The sequence below is a fragment of the Bos javanicus genome, chromosome 4 (assembly GCF_032452875.1).
Source record: "Bos javanicus breed banteng chromosome 4, ARS-OSU_banteng_1.0, whole genome shotgun sequence".
In the NCBI taxonomy this organism is placed as follows: Eukaryota; Metazoa; Chordata; class Mammalia; order Artiodactyla; family Bovidae; genus Bos; species Bos javanicus.
Genome location: NC_083871.1, coordinates 87,088,267 through 87,107,350, shown reverse-complemented (window position 1 = coordinate 87,107,350; position 19,084 = coordinate 87,088,267). Strand labels below are relative to the sequence as shown.

General features: G+C 40.0%; 1 protein-coding gene across 3 annotated transcripts in view; it reads left to right on the top strand.

The window, feature by feature from the left end:
* Nucleotides 1-19,084, top strand: part of AASS (aminoadipate-semialdehyde synthase) — an 83,823-nt gene that overhangs the window by 48,359 nt on the left and 16,380 nt on the right. For all 3 annotated transcript variants that reach the window (XM_061414547.1, XM_061414546.1, XM_061414545.1), the window contains 6 exons: nucleotides 532-653; nucleotides 841-967; nucleotides 6,367-6,477; nucleotides 6,566-6,674; nucleotides 9,073-9,213; nucleotides 18,138-18,305. In XM_061414547.1, the coding sequence (XP_061270531.1) occupies nucleotides 532-653; nucleotides 841-967; nucleotides 6,367-6,477; nucleotides 6,566-6,674; nucleotides 9,073-9,213; nucleotides 18,138-18,305 (778 nt within the window). The remainder of the gene's footprint in view (nucleotides 1-531; nucleotides 654-840; nucleotides 968-6,366; nucleotides 6,478-6,565; nucleotides 6,675-9,072; nucleotides 9,214-18,137; nucleotides 18,306-19,084) is intronic.

Here is a 19,084-nt window from a genome sequence, read left to right as displayed (position 1 = left end):
TGCGCTGCTTCTCTGCTGGAGAAGAGCAGTAACTTCTCTGGAGTTACTGTTGGGCACATAATCTGTGGGTTTTAATTATTTATCTATTTTTCCTCCTGGTTATGTTGCCCTTTGCGGTTCCAAGGCTCGCCACAGACTCACCAGTGAGAGTGTTTCCTGGTGTTTGGAAACTTCTCTCTTTTTAAGACTCCCTTCCCAGGACGGATCTCCGTCCCTACCTTTTTTGTCTCTCTTTTTATCATTTATATTTTTTCCTACCTCCTTTTGAAGACAATGGGCTGTGTTTCTGGGTGCTTGATGTTCTCTGCTGGCATTCAGAAGTTGTTTTGTGGAATTTACTCAGCGTTCAAATGTTCTTTTGATGAATTTGTGGGGCAGAAAGTGGTCTCCACGTCCTATTCCTCCGCCACCTTAGGACCGCCTCTGGACCGCCTCCTGCTTCACAGTCTAAGTTTTAGTTTGGTTTGGGGACAACAATGTTTTATTTAAAACTTTTTTTGTTAATATTTTCTCCCCTCCTTTTATTTATAGGGAACATGCTCAGTCACTTTCAATGGGCACCAAGAAAAAGGTCTTGGTTCTTGGATCTGGTTACGTTTCTGAGCCTGTATTGGAATACCTGTTGAGAGATGACAGTATTGAAATAACAGTAGGTAAATAAGCCCCGATTTTTAAAGAAGAAGAAGTAAAACTGATTTCAAAACATGTTACTCTGTGAATTTTAAATCACAGTCTTGTTTCTAAACTTCAAAAAATTATTTTTGGAGGTGTTAAAGTGTGTTTTACTCTCTGATTATTGAAAGGAAATCTAAAGCTTGGACTTTTTAATTCTTGAAACAGGTTCTGACATGAAGAATCAAATTGAACAATTAGGCAAGAAATATAATATTAATCCTGTTAGCCTGCACGTTGGTAAACAAGAAGAGAAGTTGAGCTCCTTGGTGGCAACACAGGATCTTGTCATCAGGTTAGTATATAGCAAGAAATGATTGACATATGTTTCGTTGTTATTTTTTAGTTTCTCTCCTCTTCTGTCTTCTCCTTTCCCCTTCTCCCCCTATCCTTCCTTCCTGTCTCTTCTCCTTTTCTCTTCTCTCAGTAAACTTTTAAATTGAAGTGTGCATCTGGGAAAGTGCATAAATCAGAGCTAGGTAGCTTAATAAATTTTCACAAAGTGAACACATCATGTAACCATCACTCACATCAGAAACAGAATATAATAGCAGCCAAAAAGCTCTCCTTGTGTCTCTATTTATTACTAGTCCCATCCTTCAAGGGTAAGCACTGTCCTGGCTTCTAACATAGAGATGCATTTCTGCTACTTTTCATTCTGTACAATCAAAATCTTTCAGTGTGCCCGCTTTTGTGGCTGCCTTCTTTCATTCAGTATTGTGACTGTGAGAGTCCTCTGTGGTGTTGTCTGTAACTGTAGTTTATTCTCTTTGCTGTGTAATGTTCCATTATGTGAATATACTATAATTATCCATTTGACTAGTGATGGATGTTTAGGTTGTTCCCAGAATTTGGCTATTATGAATTGTGCTGCTATGAACACTTTAGTCCTTGTCTTTTGGTTACCATATATATGCATTTCTGTTGGATATTTACCTAGAAGTGGAATTGCTGGGTCATGAGGCACTCATGAGTCATATTTTGGTGGCTATTTTAACCTTTGGACTTACAAAGCTTAAATTAGAGTGAGTAGATTCTTTAGCCCTGTGACCATTTTTAGCCTTAACGGAGAAACAGACCTTGAAATATATAATTTATTACTATCTAATACAAATACAGATCTAACTTCTAGATATAGGGCTACAGATATTAGATACTTCATTTTGAAATTACCAAAGTGATGAGAATAAGCTGTTTATTCCTAGAATATATTTTTTTCCTAGAAGACAGAAGGAACTTAAGCTGCTCTTTCATAATTATATCACTTTATAGTTCCAACTCAAATGATATCTTTGGGAGAAGTTCTATGATGTCCTCCTTAAAAAAGATAGGGGGGCTTAGAAAACAGACACAATGAAAGGTAATTCTAAGTGGAACTTTCACATTATGTCTTCATATAGGATCACTCTGAACACTCAAAAACATTATTCAATTTATAAAAATTTAATGTGCATTAATTATTTTTCAGTAAAAATTTATTAATAACCAATAGAACTTGTCTTTCAGGATATGATTATGAAAGCAAGCCCTTATTCAAAATGGAATATTGTAGCCTACTGATAAAGAGAATTTGTTTTGCCACACATAGGTACCTAAATATAAAATTGTTGTTTGATTAAAAAAAGAAAAGATAATAAAACACATTTTGAACAAAATTGAAAGCAAAATATGACAAAATCCTGAGCACAGACAATAAGCTAATAGGTATAAATTTTAAAATTCATTGAACTTGTGACCTTTAATAAGATTTAACATTCGCAAAATCTGTTTTATATTTAATTTTTCTTAGTTGATTGAGTTTCTATGCTGAATAGTGGAAATGCTGTTAAACATTGCTATCCTGTAGTGTTTCTTAAATACCTTTTTATTTTTTAATTTGGAGAAGGAATGTTTCCATGTAAAATGTTAGGGGCTATCAAAGTAAAATGTATGGAGAATGTTTCACAAGATTTTGTAATAATATGTCAAATTCTCATGGTTGTATTTTGCAATTTTAGTTTTTAATGAGCTAATGAAAAGTCATAATTGAGTTTGATATATTACTTTGAGAATTAGATTTATATTTTGTCTATGTTTGCACAAGTGGTGGCATTTCCAACTATTTGGATTGAGTTATGTGCTGGTGAATAGATGCTCTCTTACATACATAACGAATTATGAATTCTAATCCCTTTGTCTTATATAGGCACCACCAGTCAAAATCCTATCATTCTAGTTCTCAGCATGTTATTAGATTAGTGCTGATAGTGCCAAAACTTTTCTTAGATCTTGATAAAATTTTGATCAGGCAAGTTTTCATTGTGAAGAATGTGACCAAAAAAAAAATAATCTTCACTTAACCTTTAAGATGATGCCATGGAACATTTTCCGTTAATACTTTTCCAACAGAGTTTTGCAGATATTTGGTACATTGGCTTTTGAAGGGCTACTATATCAGTAACAATTATTTTTGATTAAAAAAGCTGAAATACAGAGATAAAGAGTTTTCATATTGTCATTGGCAAGATATGTACATAATTCTGTTCTGCATGGTAATAAATCTAAGTAACAGTACTCTGTTCTGTTAACCTGAGGAGAGAGAAGTGCCTGAGAGGTGATTTTATTGTCTGATTTCATGTGAAATACAGAAAATCTGAAATAAACAGGATGAATGTAACAAGAACAGCAATACACTATAATAATGTTTATAAGTTTGTATTTATATTTTCATTATACTGTGTAGATAGCTTTACCAAATAGGTAATAAGCTAGTAGAACTTATTGTTATGTGACTGATAGGATGCTTATTAGTCTTTGGATAGAATATGAATGGAGAAGGCAATGGCACCCCACTCCAGTACTCTTGCCTGGAAAATCCCATGGACAGAGGAGCCTGGGAGGCTGCAGTCCATGGGGTGGCTAAGAGTCGGACATGACTGAGCAACTTCACTTTCACTTTTCACTTTCCTGCATTGGAGAAGGAAATGGCAACCCACTCCAGTGTTCTTGCCTGGAGAATCCCAGGGACGGGGGAGCCTGGTGAGCTGCCGTCTATGGGGTCGCACAGAGTCGGACACGACTGAAGTGACTTAGCAGCAGCAGCAGCAGAATATGAATATACTAATATATATCAATATTTGTGGAAAGTCATTTTTTTGTGATTGTGTAGTCCCAGCACCAAAGTAAAATATCTAAGCGAGATGCTTAGAAAACAAAGTTGAGTTTTGAGTACAGTTTCAGTTTTTGCTCACCATATAGATTTTTAGGGCTTCTTAGGTGGTAAAGAACCCACCTGCCAATGCAGGAGACATAAGAGATGCGGGTGTCATCCCTGGGTGTGGAAGATCCCCTGGAGGGGGGCATGGCAACCCACTCCAGCATTCTTTTTTTTTTTTTTTAATTTATCTATTTTTTAAATTGAAGGATAATTGCTTTACAGAATTTTGTTGATTTCTGCCAAACATCATACTCCAGCATTCTTGCCTGGAGAGTCCTATGGACAAAGGAGCCTGGTGGGCTACAGTCCATAGCGTCGAAAGGAGTCAGACATGACTGAAGCAACGTAGCACGCGTGCATAAACTTTTAGCTGTTTTGATAGCTTTTACAACAATTAATACCCTTAAAACTCATTTCCTCCTCTGGCCTTGCTTGCTGCTACTGCTGATGCTAAGTCGCTTCAGTCGTGTCTGACTCCGTGCGACCCCATAGACAGAAGCCCGCCGGGCTCTGTGGTCCCTGGGATTCTCCAGGCAAGAACACTGGAGTGGGTTGCCATTTCCTTCTCCAATGCATGAAAGTGAAAAGTGAAAGTGAAGTCGCTCAGTCGTGTCCGACTCTTAGTGACCCCATGGACTGCAGCCTCCCAGGCTCCTCCGTCCATGGGATTTTCCAGGCAAGAGGACAGGAGTGGGTTGCCATCGCCTTCTCCTCTGGCTTTGCCTAGACTCTCCTTTTTAATGTAACATATATGCCGAGTACATCATGAGAAACACTGGACTGGAAGAAACACAAGCTGGAATCAAGATTGCTGGGAGAAATATCAATAACCTCAGATATGCAGATGACACCACCCTTATGGCAGAAAGTGAAGAGGAACTCAAAAGCCTCTTGATGAAAGTGAAAGTGGAGAGTGAAAAAGTTGGCTTAAAGCTCAACATTCAGAAAACAAAGATCATGGCATCCGGTCCCATCACTTCATGGGAAATAGATGGGGAAACAGTGGAAACAGTGTCAGACTTTATTTTTCTGGGCTCCAAAATCACTGCAGATGGTGACTGCAGCCATGAAATTAAAAGATGCTTACTCCTTGGAAGGAAAGTTATGACCAACCTAGATAGCATATTCAAAAGCAGAGACATTACTTTGCCAACAAAGGTTCATCTAGTCAAGGCTATGGTTTTTCCTTTGGTCATGTATGGATGTGAGAGTTGGACTGTGAAGAAGGCTGAGTGCTGAAGAATTGATGCTTTTGAACTGTGGTGTTGGAGAAGACTCTTGAGAGTCCCTTGGACTGCAAGGAGATCCAACCAGTCCATTCTGAAGGAGATCAGCCCTGGGATTTCTTTGGAAGGACTGATGCTGAAGCTGAAACTCCAGTACTTTGGCCACCTGATGGGAAGAGTTGACTCATTGGAAAAGACTCTGATGCTGGGAGGGATTGGGGGCAAGAGGAGAAGGGGACGACAGAAGATGAGATGGCTGGATGGCATCACTGACTCGATGCATGTGAGTCTGAGTGAACTCCGGGAGTTGGTGATGGACAGGGAGGCCTGGCGTGCTGCGATTAATGGGGTCTCAAAGAGTCGGACATGACTGAGCCACTGATCTGATCTGATCTGATGGATTACCTTCAGAGAAGGCAATGGCAACCCACTCCAGTACTCTTGCCTGGAAAATCCCATGGACGGAGGAGCCTGGAAGGCTGAAGTCCATGGGGTAGCTAAGAGTCGTACATGACTGAGTGACTTCACTTTTACTTTTCACTTTCATGCATTGGAGAAGGAAATGGCAACCCACTCCAGTGTTCTTGCCTGGAGAATCCCAGGGATGGCGGAGCCTGGTGAGCTGCTGGGGTCGCCTAGAGTCAGACACGACTGAAGCAACTTAGTAGTAGTAGTAGTATGGATTACCTTGACTTAGTTTAATGACAGCCATTTGGAATACTTGGAGGTAAAAAGAATAGCAACCTTATCTTTTACTAGGGAACTCAAGACAGAAAATCATAGAAATATAAGGATAAGTAAAATAAATTCTATTAAATGTTATAAAGGCATAGCTGAGTGCATACAGAGGAAGATCTGGATTTGGGAAAATCTGGGAAAGTTTCCTGGAGGATTTATCTTTTCAGAATTTTCTTTAAGGAAGGTTTGACCTGGATGGGGGTGGACATGTGAGGGACAATTTTAAGTGGAAGATATAGTGAAAGTAAAGTTTCAGAAATGGAAAAGTAAAGGCTGTGAGTGGAGAATTATAACAGCTTCTATAGTTTATAAAGGAGATATAGGGAGGAAAAATGGAAAGGTGAACTGAAGATCATATTGAGAAGAGTTTTAAATACAAAAACAGGATGAATTTATTCTATAGTCTTCAAGGAGTAATTGATCATCTCTGAGAGAATTATCAACGTGATGTCTTCACTTCAGTGCAAGTCAAGGTGTTTTGGAAGGAGAGTTGGAAAAGAAAGTTTCTGATCAGTTTCTCCCTCTGTTTTTAAGCTTATTGCCTTATGTATTGCATCCTCTTGTGGCCAAGGCATGCATCGCAAGCAAAGTTAACATGATCACTGCAAGCTACATCACCCCAGCGCTAAAAGAATTAGAAAAGAGGTAAGTGTCAGTCAGTTTTCAGCAGCTCCATGGAATTTTAAAATTTTTCTATCCGAAGTTTCCTTCTTTCTCTTTCTACCTCTTTTAGTGTGGAAGATGCTGGCATCACAGTCATTGGTGAATTGGGATTGGACCCTGGTCTTGATCATATGTTGGCAATGGAAACAATAGATAAGGCCAAAGAAGTGGGAGCCACGGTGAGCCCAACTGACATCCAAAGTTCCGTTTAGGAAATTATTAAGAGGTCTAGATTTTTGTGTATGGAAATAATTTTTCTACAATTTTGATTAAAGAAACTGCTATATTTTTTAAAGGTTATATTCCACTTATAATTATTATAAAATGTTGGCTATGTTCCTTCTGTTGTACAATATTTCCTTATAGCTTTTTTTTTTTTCAGGCACTTTCAAGATCATAGTTTATTACTTCAGATAAAAAGATAGTATACATATTAGGGAATCCCTTAAAACTCAACTCTAGAGTTATACACCATCTAGTACTTTTGCACTGAATATTAACCAAAAAAAAAAAAAAAAAAATCTCTAAACCCCTGAAAACCCCACTAGTAATATGAACTATGGTAATAAAAAATTTGACATTTAATTTGTTCAATATATAGTATTTACATTATGAAACCCAATGGTGATCCAATAAACAGTGCTATGCATTATTTATGTGTAATAGTTTGTACCTCTTAATACCCTGCCCCTCTACTGCACCTCCCCGCTTCCCTTTCCCCACTGGTAACCACTGGTTGGTTCTCTTTTATCTGTGACTCCGCTGCTTTTTTGTTATATTTGCTGATTTTTTTAGATTCCACATATAAGTGATATCATGCAGTCTTTCTCCGTCTGCTTATTTCACTTAGCATCATACCCTACAAGTCCATCCATGTTGTTGCAAATGGCAAGATTTAATTGTTTTTATCACTGAGTAGTATTCCATTGTATACATATACCCCATCTTCTTTATCCATTCATCTGCTGATGGACACTTAGGTGCTTCTGTATCTTGGCAACTATAAATAATGCTGTGATGAACATTAGGATGCATGCATCTTTTTAAATTAGTATTTTTTTCAGATATATACCCAGGAGTGATATATATGGTATGTAATATGGTAATTCTATTTTTAGTTTTTTGAGAAATATCCATGCTGTTTTCCACAGCAGCTGTACCAATATACTTTCCCACCAATAGTGTATACGGTTCCCTTTTCTTCACATCCTCTCCAGCGTTTGTTATTTCTGTTCTTACTGATGATAGTTACTCTGACATGTGTGAGGTGATATTTCTGATTGTGATTTAATTTGCATTTCCCGATGATTAGCAATGTTGAGCATCTTTCCATGTGCCTGTTGGCCGTCTGCATTTCCTCTTTGGAAAAATGCCTGTTCAGGCCTTCTGCCCATTTTTAAATCAGGTTGTTTGTTTTTTTTGATGTTAGGTTGAATGAGCTGTTTATATATTTTAAGTATTAACGTGTTATTAGTCATATCATTTACAAATACTTTCTCCCATGCAGTAGGTTGTCATTTGTTTTGTCAATGGTTTTCTCTGCTGTGCAAAAGCTTTAAACTTTAATTAGGTCTCATTTGTTTATTTTTACTTTTATTTCCTTTGCACTGGCAGATGGGTCCAAATATATATATATATATATCTAATTTGTGTCAAAGAGTGTTCTGCCTGTGTTTCCTTTAGGAGTTTCATGGTTTCTGGTTTCACACTTGGGTCTTTAGTCTATTTTGAAAAAAAGCTGCTGCATTCTAACTCATACTGTGACTGGAAATTTCAAGTATAATTTTGAAACTGCAGAAATATTTGTGTGGTTAAAAACAGTCCAAGTCTTAGCATAAATTTTTAGAGCAATAGATGCTACTATAATATTTTGGTTTGATAAAAGACTTAGACTGCTACTTCATCCAAAATAGACTAGAGACCTAAGTGTAAGACCAGAAACCATGAAACTTCTAAAGGAAAACATCAGCAGAATACTCTTTGACATAAATTACAGCAAAAAATATTTTGTTTTTTGATCTTTAGACTGCTTTGAAAATTCTGTAGTATGGTTTGACTTTTAAAAGTGAGAAAAATTCTTTATAATATTATCAATCTGTTGGTATATAAAGTATCTTTTATACATAAGAAGGAGCTATTGGACATAAAGTGTGATGAGTCAGATTATATATAACCTAAAATAGATTATAATCAAATAAAAATTCTAATTAATTAAACTGTATCATATAATTAACCATATTTTATATTAACATATGAATCAGCATGAATAATTATGCACACATAACCAAATTATAATCAAATATATAATTTGAATTAAAAGGAGGCAATGATCAAGCAGAATTGAACTAACAGTTGGAGTTTTAATAGAGCAAAATGATAGTCACAGTATCTAGAGGATTAAAAATATATATATATATATAAATATAATGGACTTAAGTGATGTTTGGCTTTAAGGATGTATTTTTGAAAGCCTTTGTAACTTTAAGAAAGGAGAAACTCTAACAAGTTTATTTGTGTCATTGTACTTAATTATTTGGATAGATTATTCTATCTTATTGCTGATTCTTTATTTTACAGATTGAATCTTATGTTTCCTACTGCGGTGGCCTTCCAGCTCCTGAATGTTCAGACAATCCTTTGAGATACAAATTTAGCTGGAGTCCAGTGGGAGTTCTGATGAACATAATGCAGCCTGCTACCTACCTGCTCAATGGAAAGGTGAGGGAGGGTCATAAAGCTTTAGAGAGATAAACCCAAAATAACTGCCTAAAAAATCCAAAATCCTTTTCCCTGATTCCAAGGCCCTTCAGTGCTGGCTGTGCTGCTTGTCCTCCTTTCCTCCTTCTGCAGTGTTTCCCGGCGTGTATTTTCTGTTCTTTTCAGTGTGCTCTCCCCACCATCCCCAGCAAAGCTCATTCTTTCCTCTGCCTTCTTGCAAGTTGTTTCTGCAGTTTAAACACTCGGCTTCTCTGCATGTGTATCTGCTGGTCATCTTGCAGTTTATTTCAGCATGACAAATGTTTACTGAGTCCCTGTTATGTGCTAGACTTGGGCCAAGGCACTAAAGGTTATCATGCTGAATGAAGTTCCTGATCTCAGAGAACTCATGACTGGAATGGGGTGGCTCTTGGGATGGAGAATTTGGTGGGTGAGGGAAAGAAACTAACATTTCTTTCCCAGCTACTGTGTGGCAGAATGTAAGAGCTCTCTGAGTTTAGTATTATTTTCATCATTTTACTATAAGGAAACTGTGGCTCAAAGAGAATGTTCACAGCCATTTAGCTGGGATTCAAATCCAGGTCTAAGCCTTTTTACCCTCTCTTTTACCAGATAGCTTCATGGCAGGAAAGGCAGACACTGGAAAAATTGGTATAATTCAATGATAAAAGTTCCAAAGTATGCTAACATGTCACAGTGATGCAGATGAAAGAGGAATTGACTTGATTTTGGTGAGGAGGTTGGGGAGAGGAAAATTAGCAGGAAGAGACGTACTCAGCTTTGAGGGTTAAGAAGGTGCCAGCCTGGCAGAGACACTGCCACTCATGACTGTGCTGAGTGTCAATTTCATCCAATTCTTACAACAACACTATAAGGTTACCTTTTCATACTGTTCATGGGGTTCTCAAGGCAAGAATACTGAAGTGGCTTAAATACTGAATATTGAAGTTGGCTTAAAGCTCAACATTCAGAAAACTAAGATCATGGCATCCGGTCCCATCACTTCATACAAATAGATGGGGAAACAGTGGAAACAGTGTCAGACTTTATTTTTGGGGGCTCCAAAATCACCATAGATGGTGACTGCAGCCATGAAATTAATAGATGCTTACTCCTTGGAAGGAAAGTTATAACCAACCTAGACTGCATATTAAAAAGCAGAAACATTACTTTTTCAACAAAGGTCTGTCTAGTCAAGGGTATGGTTTTTCCAGTAGTCATGTATGGATGTGAGAGTTGGACTATAAAGAAAGCTGAGCACCGAAGAATTGATGCTTTTGAACTGTGGTGTTGGAGAAGACTCTTGAGAGTCCCTTGGACTGCAAGGAGATCCAACCAGTCCATCCTAAAGGAAATCAGTCCTGAGTGTTCATTGGAAGGATTGGTGTTGAAATTGAAACTCCAATATTCTGGCCACCTGATGCAAAGACCTGACTCATTTGAAAAGACCCTGATGTTGGGAAAGATTGAAGGCAGGAGGAGAGGGAATGACAAAGGATGAGATGGTTAGATGTTATTACTGACTCAATGGACATGAGTTTGGGTAAACTGCTGGAGTTGGTGATGGACAGGAAGGCCTGGCGTGCTGCAGTTCATGGGGTTGCAAAGAGCTGGACACAAATGAGTGAATGAACTGATGAGGTTTCCAAGATAGAAACAAGCATAAGAAGTGCTAACTCAGCCTCAGTTAGAGATGGCAGTTGGCATTAGTGAAAGTTGCTCAGTTGTGTCCAGCTCTTTGTGACCCCATGGACTGTAGCCTGGCATGGACTGTAGCTTCCCAGGCTCCTCTGTCCATGGAGCTCTCCAGGCCAGAATGCTGGAGTGGGTAGCCATTCTCTTCTCCAGGGGATCTTCCCAACCCAGGGATCGAACCCAGGTCTCCTGCATTGCAACCAGATTCTTTACCATCTGAGCCACCAGGGATTGCCAGTGTCCAAATCACATTGATCTGCTTTGATACTTTATGCTCTTGACTATAAGGAAAGACTCACAGTTGGGAACAAATATAACTGGACCAAGGGTTCCTCTTTATGTTTTTTGCCCCAAGCACCTCACTCACCTCATGCTAGTCCTACCTCTACAGGGAGTGATAAATTATGTGATCAGACGTGGGTCTTAAAAAAGATTATTCTGGCAGCAGTATTATAAGTTCTCAGTGTATCTGTGATCTAAATGTATTTCATGTGAAAAAAGTAAATTGAAAGAATTTCTTAGGGTGAATGTTATTATCAACCACTAGGTTCTGTACCTATGATGAGTGTGGCTCCCAGCCTTGCCTACAAACTGGAATTGCCAAGGCACTTTAAAAATACAGATGTCTGGGCTACATTCCCCAGAGATTCTGATTTGCCTGGGCTTGGGGATCTTTAAAAACCTCCCAAATGATTCAGCTAATGTGCAGCTGAAATTGAGGTGAACTGATTTAATGACCAGAGGACCAGAGCTGAACTTAAAACATAACAGAGCAAGCAGGACACTTTATGTTGATTCTGGAAAGACACATTCACATGTTTCAGGATATGAAACAGGACCCCTAGGTTCTGGTCCAAGTGCTGATATTCCTAAGTGTCACCAAAGACCATGCAGTTGTAAAGGTCAACTGGGCATCAGTGTCCTGATGGTGGGCACTAAGTTTCCATCTAGTTCTTCAGGTCTACAAATCATGAAGGTTTGGGCCCCAGTCTGAGGTTCTACCAGGCACACAATCCTTTTCTACACCACTGCCGATCTCCTGTTGTATGTCAACAGCCCCTTCCACCTGCTGCTGTGTGGATCAGAGACTGACCCACGCTTGGTATAAACTTACATATGAATGCAAGAAGAATTCTTGCTACAGTCATGCAAAATGCTTATTCTCAGGAAGCCATATGAAGATTATATGGCCAGATAAAGATTATAGCAAGGAGGTCAGTGGAGAGCAATATGTGCAACAGAAAGAGCAGGGAGCCTGATGCCACGGGGCCTGGCATGGTGCTCTAGCTCTGCCATTTGCTGGCTGGTCAGTACTCAAGCCATCATTTCATCTCTCGGAGCTTTGGGTTCCCTGCCATAATCATACCAGCCTTGCAGGGTTCTTGCAGTCGGGCTCTGTGAGGTCATATAGATTACACTCTGCTTAACAGCAGATTGTCAGGCATGTCTTAAGTCCCCAGCAAATATTAGCTGCATAAAGACATAAATGGTGATGAGAACTCAGGGAAAGCAAGAAGTTGTTTTCAGGCAGTAGAAGTTGTATTTGTTGAATTTGAAGTTTTTCCCTTTCATCCTGAACTCCTTGTGTAAAAGAGGAGTGCTTTTTGCATCTCCCTGACACTGTGGAGGACACCAAGAGAAAACACGATGCCTTTCTTTTCTTTGCTAAAATGATACTTTTCTCAAGGTCTCCTCTTGTGACTGCAGCTTGTCCTGACCACTCCAGCCCCTGTTAGCTATTCTCTTGTCTGAACTCCCACACTTTGATTGTCTGTGTCTAAGAACTTTCCGGATGCTGTATTATTCACTCAGCAATTCAAGTGCATCAGTCTATCTCCTAACCTGGATTGTTAGACTTCTCAAAGCCTCTCTTGTCCCTCCATCCTCTCTGTCACCATCACCTTTTGCCATGGAGCAGGCCTTACATAATTTACAGAATCATCACGGCAGAGTCAGGTGGCTTCTCTGGCTTCTGCTTGAAATCAAAACCTTAAACTTTTCCAGCAACTCAGGCAGCAGCCTAGGATTTAGGATGTTTCTCACTGGAAATTACCACAAGGATGTAGGACCATGAGCTCTATTACCAGTACTATTGTTCACTTCTAACTTCTAATCCTGTTTCCAACACATCTGATTTCCTTGCACACCTTTGGAGACAGTGATTGTGTCTTCTCTGATTTGTCTTCTCTCCATGGGTGGTGGAACATTGATGGCATCTGGTGGTGACATGGCAGACCTTTGCCACCATCTCCTTCAGCCTCCTCTCCAAGTCACTCACAAGCAAAACACATACTATAAGTAAGGATTGTGTTTGTTCTGCAAACACAGCTTCGAGATGGGTTTTCTGCCTCTTTTTCCTTTGCCTGCCACTCTCTTGACTTCAGCACCCAGCCTCCCCATTGTAGTTGCTGCTCTCCACTGCCTGCAGCCATTCTTAATGCAATTTTCAGGTGCATCACCAGTGGCATGATCAGGAATGCTGTACCTGGTTCATCAATATCCTTCTCAAAACACTGATCCACAAATGAGCACCATTAAGGGGACAGTATGGTATAGTAACCCACTCCAGTGTTCTTGCCTGGAGAATCCCAGGGACAGGGGAGCCTGATGGGCTGCTGTCTATGGGGTCGCACAGAGTCGGCCATGACTGAAGCAACTTAGCAGCAGCAGCAGCAGCACAGTATAGTAGGGGTATAGAATCCCTATAGAATCCCTCAGTGGTAAAGAATCCATCTGCCAGTGTAGGACATATGGGTTTAATCCCTGGGTCGGGAAGATGCCCTGGAGAAGGAAATGGAAACCTTTCTACTCCACTTTCTTGTCTGGAGAATTCCATGGACAAAGGAGCCTGGTGGGCTATAGCCCATTAGGTCACAAAAGAGATGGACACAATTTAGTGACTAAATAACAGCAACAAATGGTATAGTAGAAAGAACACGGATGTTGGATTCAAATACTTCAGTTTAGTTCAGTTGCTCAGTCATATCCAACTCTTTGCAACCCCATGGACTGCAGCACGCCAGGCTTCACTGTCCATCACCAACTCCTGAAGTTTATCCAAACTCATGCCCATCGAGTCAGTAATGCCATCCAACCATCTCAGCCTTTGCCATCCCCTTCTCCTTCTGCCTTCAATCTTTCCCAGCATCAGAGTCTTTTCCAATGAGTCAGTTCTTCACATCAGGTGGTCAAAGGATTGGAGTTTCAGCTTCAGCATCAGTCCTTCCAATGAACACCCAGGACTGATCTCCTTTAGGATGGACTGGTTGGATCTCCTTGCAGTCCAAGGGACTCTCAAGAGTCTTCTCCAACACCACAACTCAAAAGCATCAGTTTTTCAGCACTCACCTTTCTTTGTGTCCAACTGTCACATACATACATGAGTATGGAAAAAACCATAGCTTTGACTAGATGGACCTTTGTTGGTAAAGTACTGTCTCTGCTTTTTAATAATGCTAAGTTGGTCATAGGTTTTCTTCCAAGCAACAAGCATCTTTTAATTTCATGGCTGCAGTCACCATCTGCAGTGATTTTGGAGCCCCCCCCAAATAAAGTCTGTCACTTTTTCCATTGTTTCCCCATCTATTTGCCATGAAGTGATGGGACCGGATGCCATGATCTTAGTTTTTTGAATGTTGAGTTTTAAGTCAGCTTTTTCACTCTCCTCTTTCACTTTCATTGAGAGACTCTGGTTCATCTTTGCTTTCTGCCATAAGGGTGGTGTCATCTGCATATCTGAGGTTATTGATACTTCTCCTGGCAATCTTGATTCCAGTTTGTGTTTCATCCAGCCTGGCATTTCACATGATGTACTCTGCATATAAGTTAAATAAGCAAGGTGACAATATAACCATTGATGTACTCCTTTCCAGATTTGGAACCAGTCTGTTGTTCCATGTCCAGTTCTAACTGTTGCTTTCTGACCTTCATACAGATTTCTCAGGAGGGAGGTCAGGTAGTCTTGTATTCCCATCTCTTTAAAAATTTTCCAGTTTGTTTTGACCTACACAGTCAAAGGCTTTGGCATAGTCAATAAAGCAGATGTTTTTCTGGAATTCTCTCGGTTTTTCAATGATCCAACAAATGTTTGCAGTTTGATCTCTGGTTTCTCTGCCTTTTCTAAATCCAGCTTGGACATCTGGAAGTTCACAGTTCAAGTACTATTGAAGCCTAGCTTGGAGAATTTTGAGCATTACTTTGCTAGCATGTTAGATCAGTGCAATTGTGCAGTAGTTTGAACATTCTTTGGCATTGCCTTTCTTTGGGATTAGAATGAAAACTGACCTTTTCCAATCCTGTGGTCACTGCTGAGTTTCCAGATTTGGTTGCATATTGAGTGTAGCACTTTCACAGCATCATCTTTTAGGATTTGAAATAGCTCAACTGGAATGCCATGACCTCCACTAGCTTTGTTCGTAGTGATGCTTCCTAAGGCCCACTTGACTTTGTATTCCAGGATGTCTGGCTCTAGATGAGTGATCACACCATCATGCTTGTCTGGGTCATGAAGATCTTTTTTGTATAGTTCTTCTGTGTATTCTTGCCACCTCATTTTAATATCTTCTACTTCTGTTAGGTCCCTACCATTTCTGTCCTTTATTGTGCCCATCTTTGCATGAAATGAAATTCAAATAGACCTGTGTTTAAATCTGCCTCTGAGTGACTGTCTCAGCCTCAGTTTTTACCTCTGAAAAATGGGTTATTGTGTGGATTAAATGTTATGTATATAAGGCACCTGGCACACAGTGGGCCCTGCATAAATGCTTGTCTGTGTACTGCTCGTGTTAAATGTATTGTTGGTTTAGCAGTCAAGCTTATTGTCAGTGGTCCTCTGTGGCCTGGAGACATGTCAGTGTGGGCGACATGTGGGGAAGTCTTGCACTTAGAGCAGCCTACACCAGAAGTGAGTAATGAGCCAGTGTCTCTGCTGGAAGTGGATCTTGGATGTAATTGTTGTTGAGTCAGAAAAAAAATTCATATTCTCTGCCAAATAGATAAGTATGTCTTTCTTTCTTGTCCAAGTCATACAGGACAGGGCTTCTGAATGAATCCCATGATAGGTCACTAGAAATGCAACTCTGAATTGATACCAAATTACCCAGTAATGTTGGGGTCCAGTTGCTTCCATTTCAATCAATAAATGGATCATTACCATTCAGCTTATATTTCCTTATTTTCCTTATAAGGATCTCATGATGGTTTTAGGAACCAGCTGATTTATTTCTGACTAGTACAGTGCTGGAATATAGTGCTCTTTATTGACTTTTTCTTAAAAATCCCTAACCTTCAAACACGTAACCAAATTTTAGAATTGCCATAGGTTGTAGAAGAGAGACAGGTGAGAAGACTCTAAAAGTTAACATTTGCCTATTTATTAGACTTAAAAAAAAATTTAGAATCCTGATGGAAGAAGTTTGCTTTAAAGAAAAGTGCATTTGGGAAATGTTTACTGTGAAGTTCAGAAAAGTTTCACAATAAAATTAAACTAAAAGCATTCCTCACTTCCTTCTGATTCTCCCTCTTGGAATTTTTGATGGTGCTTGATGCTCTTTAAAGTGAGGCTTTAAAAAAAATTTTTTTTTAATAGCCATGCCTCATGGCATGTGGAATCTTAGTTCCCCAACCAGGGATCAAACCCTTGCCCCCTGAATTGGCAGAGCAGAGTCTTAACTACAGGACCACCAGGGAAGTCCCTAAAGTGAGCCTTTGACAGCAGAGACCCCACCAGGCCTGACTCTGAGGTCAGCACTGCCTTTCCTCCTGGGACTCCAGTTCTATATACATATGTTTCCATTTTCCCCTTCATACCAAGACACATGTCAAACTTTCCTATAGATAAACCCCATGAAGCATTAAGTTTAGCCAAAGGTTCCTTTGAGCAAATTCCCCAGACTCCATCCAAAGATCCATCGCCAGCTCCCTCGAAGTGTTGTTTTGTGAAGCTCTCAGACATGGTCAGATATTGTTTCCAGGGGTGGGAGCAGGACTGAGTCTAGTTCCACCAGGATGCTCAGTTCTGACTGTATTCCTCCAGAATGTTTTCCATGACCTCAGGGATGATCATCTGCCTCACAAGTTGAAAGAAGAATTTAGCCCCTTATTCAAGATGAAAGGGAAAAAAAATCCTTCACTGCATCTTGATTGTGTATGATGCAGGGAGAGGTATAGGAAAGGGGATTCCTGAGACACCAGAAGAGCTTGGGATCCGTGTTGTGATTTCTCATGAGCAGTAAGATCAGGAGGTAGCATTTTTATTTATTTATTTAGTCATTCATTTATTTTCTTTGGAGTCTCACTGTGTGTTCGTTGCATTGTCCTTGTGAGAGGGCGTCTCCCCGACTCCCTCTCCCGACATCCACAGGCTGGTTGACTGGTCTAGGCTGTGAGTGTCTTATTGCTGCTGTAGTGCTGCTCCCGGGTCTTGGTGGACATTAAGTAAAGGTTTGTTCAGTGAAGAAAGCAGTGCATGGAGGCAGGAGCTGAGTCTTATTCATCACTGTCCTATTCCCAGGTGCCATCCTGGCACACACACAGCAGGTGCTCTGTAAATGCCAGGTGTGAATGGATGTGAATGGCACCTGACATAGCATTCAAGACAGGGGATGGGAGTGAAGAGAAAGAACAGAGCGAGAATGTGGCCATTTCTATGTGAACACAGAAGGCACCTTGAGTATCTGTTCTTATAGTGTGTTGCCTATTTAAAAACAGAACTCTAGGGGACATAATTCAGTGTCATCTTATCCAGGGGCTAGGGGAAATCAGAAACAAGATCTTAGTAAAAAGTGAAATGCTTTAAGTCAGATTTTAAAGCTTGGGAGAACAATGGCCTTGTGAACTAAGCTATTAGTGGAACAGGTTGAGCTTGGGATGTTGACCAGGGTGAGTGTTAGTTCCTCAGTCGTGTCTGACTCTTTGCAATCCCATGGACTGTGTAACCCACAAGGCTCCTCTGTCCATGGGATTCTCCAGGCAAGAATACTGGAGTGGACTGCATGCCCTCCTCCAGGGGATCTTCCCAACCCAGGGATTGAACCCAGGTCTCTTGCATCCTTACCAACTGAGCCACCAGGGAAGCCATTAAAATATTTTTTCAAATCACCTATTGCTTTTTTTTTTTTTTTTTTAGTAAAAGCTGATTTTTTTTTTTTTTGTATATATGAAGGATGAAGATAAGTCCAAAGAGAGAATCCACTGTTTTAACTCCACACGTGATTTTTCAATGTTCCCAGGTTGTGAATGCGGTAGGAGGTGTCTCCTTTCTGGATTCAGTCACTCCCATGGATTATTTCCCTGGATTAAATTTGGAAGGTTATCCTAACAGAGACAGTACGAAGTATGCTGAGATTTATGGCATTCCATCTGCTCACACTTTATTACGAGGGACACTGAGGTACAAGGTAAGTGGCTCTATTTGAGATGAACAGGTTGCCCGTTTTGATGTAAGTAATGCAAGCATGTAATTTTTCTTCGTAATCAAAATAATTAAGATGATAAACCAGATTGGAGTCTGTTCTGAGAACTCTTTGGATTGAATATTTCAGGAGATAACACGGCTGGAGCAAAAATGGAGTTTTTGACTCATGAGAATTGTGGGGGAAGGTGAAGGGCCAGCTTCAGATGTACTCAGGTTTGGGGGTCCAGTGACCTCACGGGGACTTGGTTTCTCTCCACCTCTCAGCTCTTCCTTCAAGCTTTGGTTGTGTCCCCTGCCTCACAGAATGGCAGGATGGTAGCAGGATCTTAGGTTCACATCCATTGAGAATGAAAAACGACATCTTCACAGTCAAAAATAGAGTTTTAATCTCATGGGCCCCTGAGATCAGTGCAAAAAAAGGTGCCAATCAGCTTTGGCCCCTGTTTTTCATACCCAGAGCTGATAATGTAGTCAGTGTCACCTTCCCCAAAGCAAATCGTAAATGTTTTTTAACCACAAAATAGAGTGTCGATACTAGGACCATAAATACAAATGTCCAGTACACATTTTTGAATCACAGAATAGTTACAAGTGTGACCAGATTAAGACAACCAATATAATGGTTTCCTAGGGCTGTATAATGAATTACTATGAAAGTTTTAACAACAGAAATGTATCCTCTCAACAGAGTGTGTGCAGGGTTTGTGTCTTCTGGAGGTTTCCAGGGAGAAACCTTCTCGTGCCACTCTCACCTGACTACCA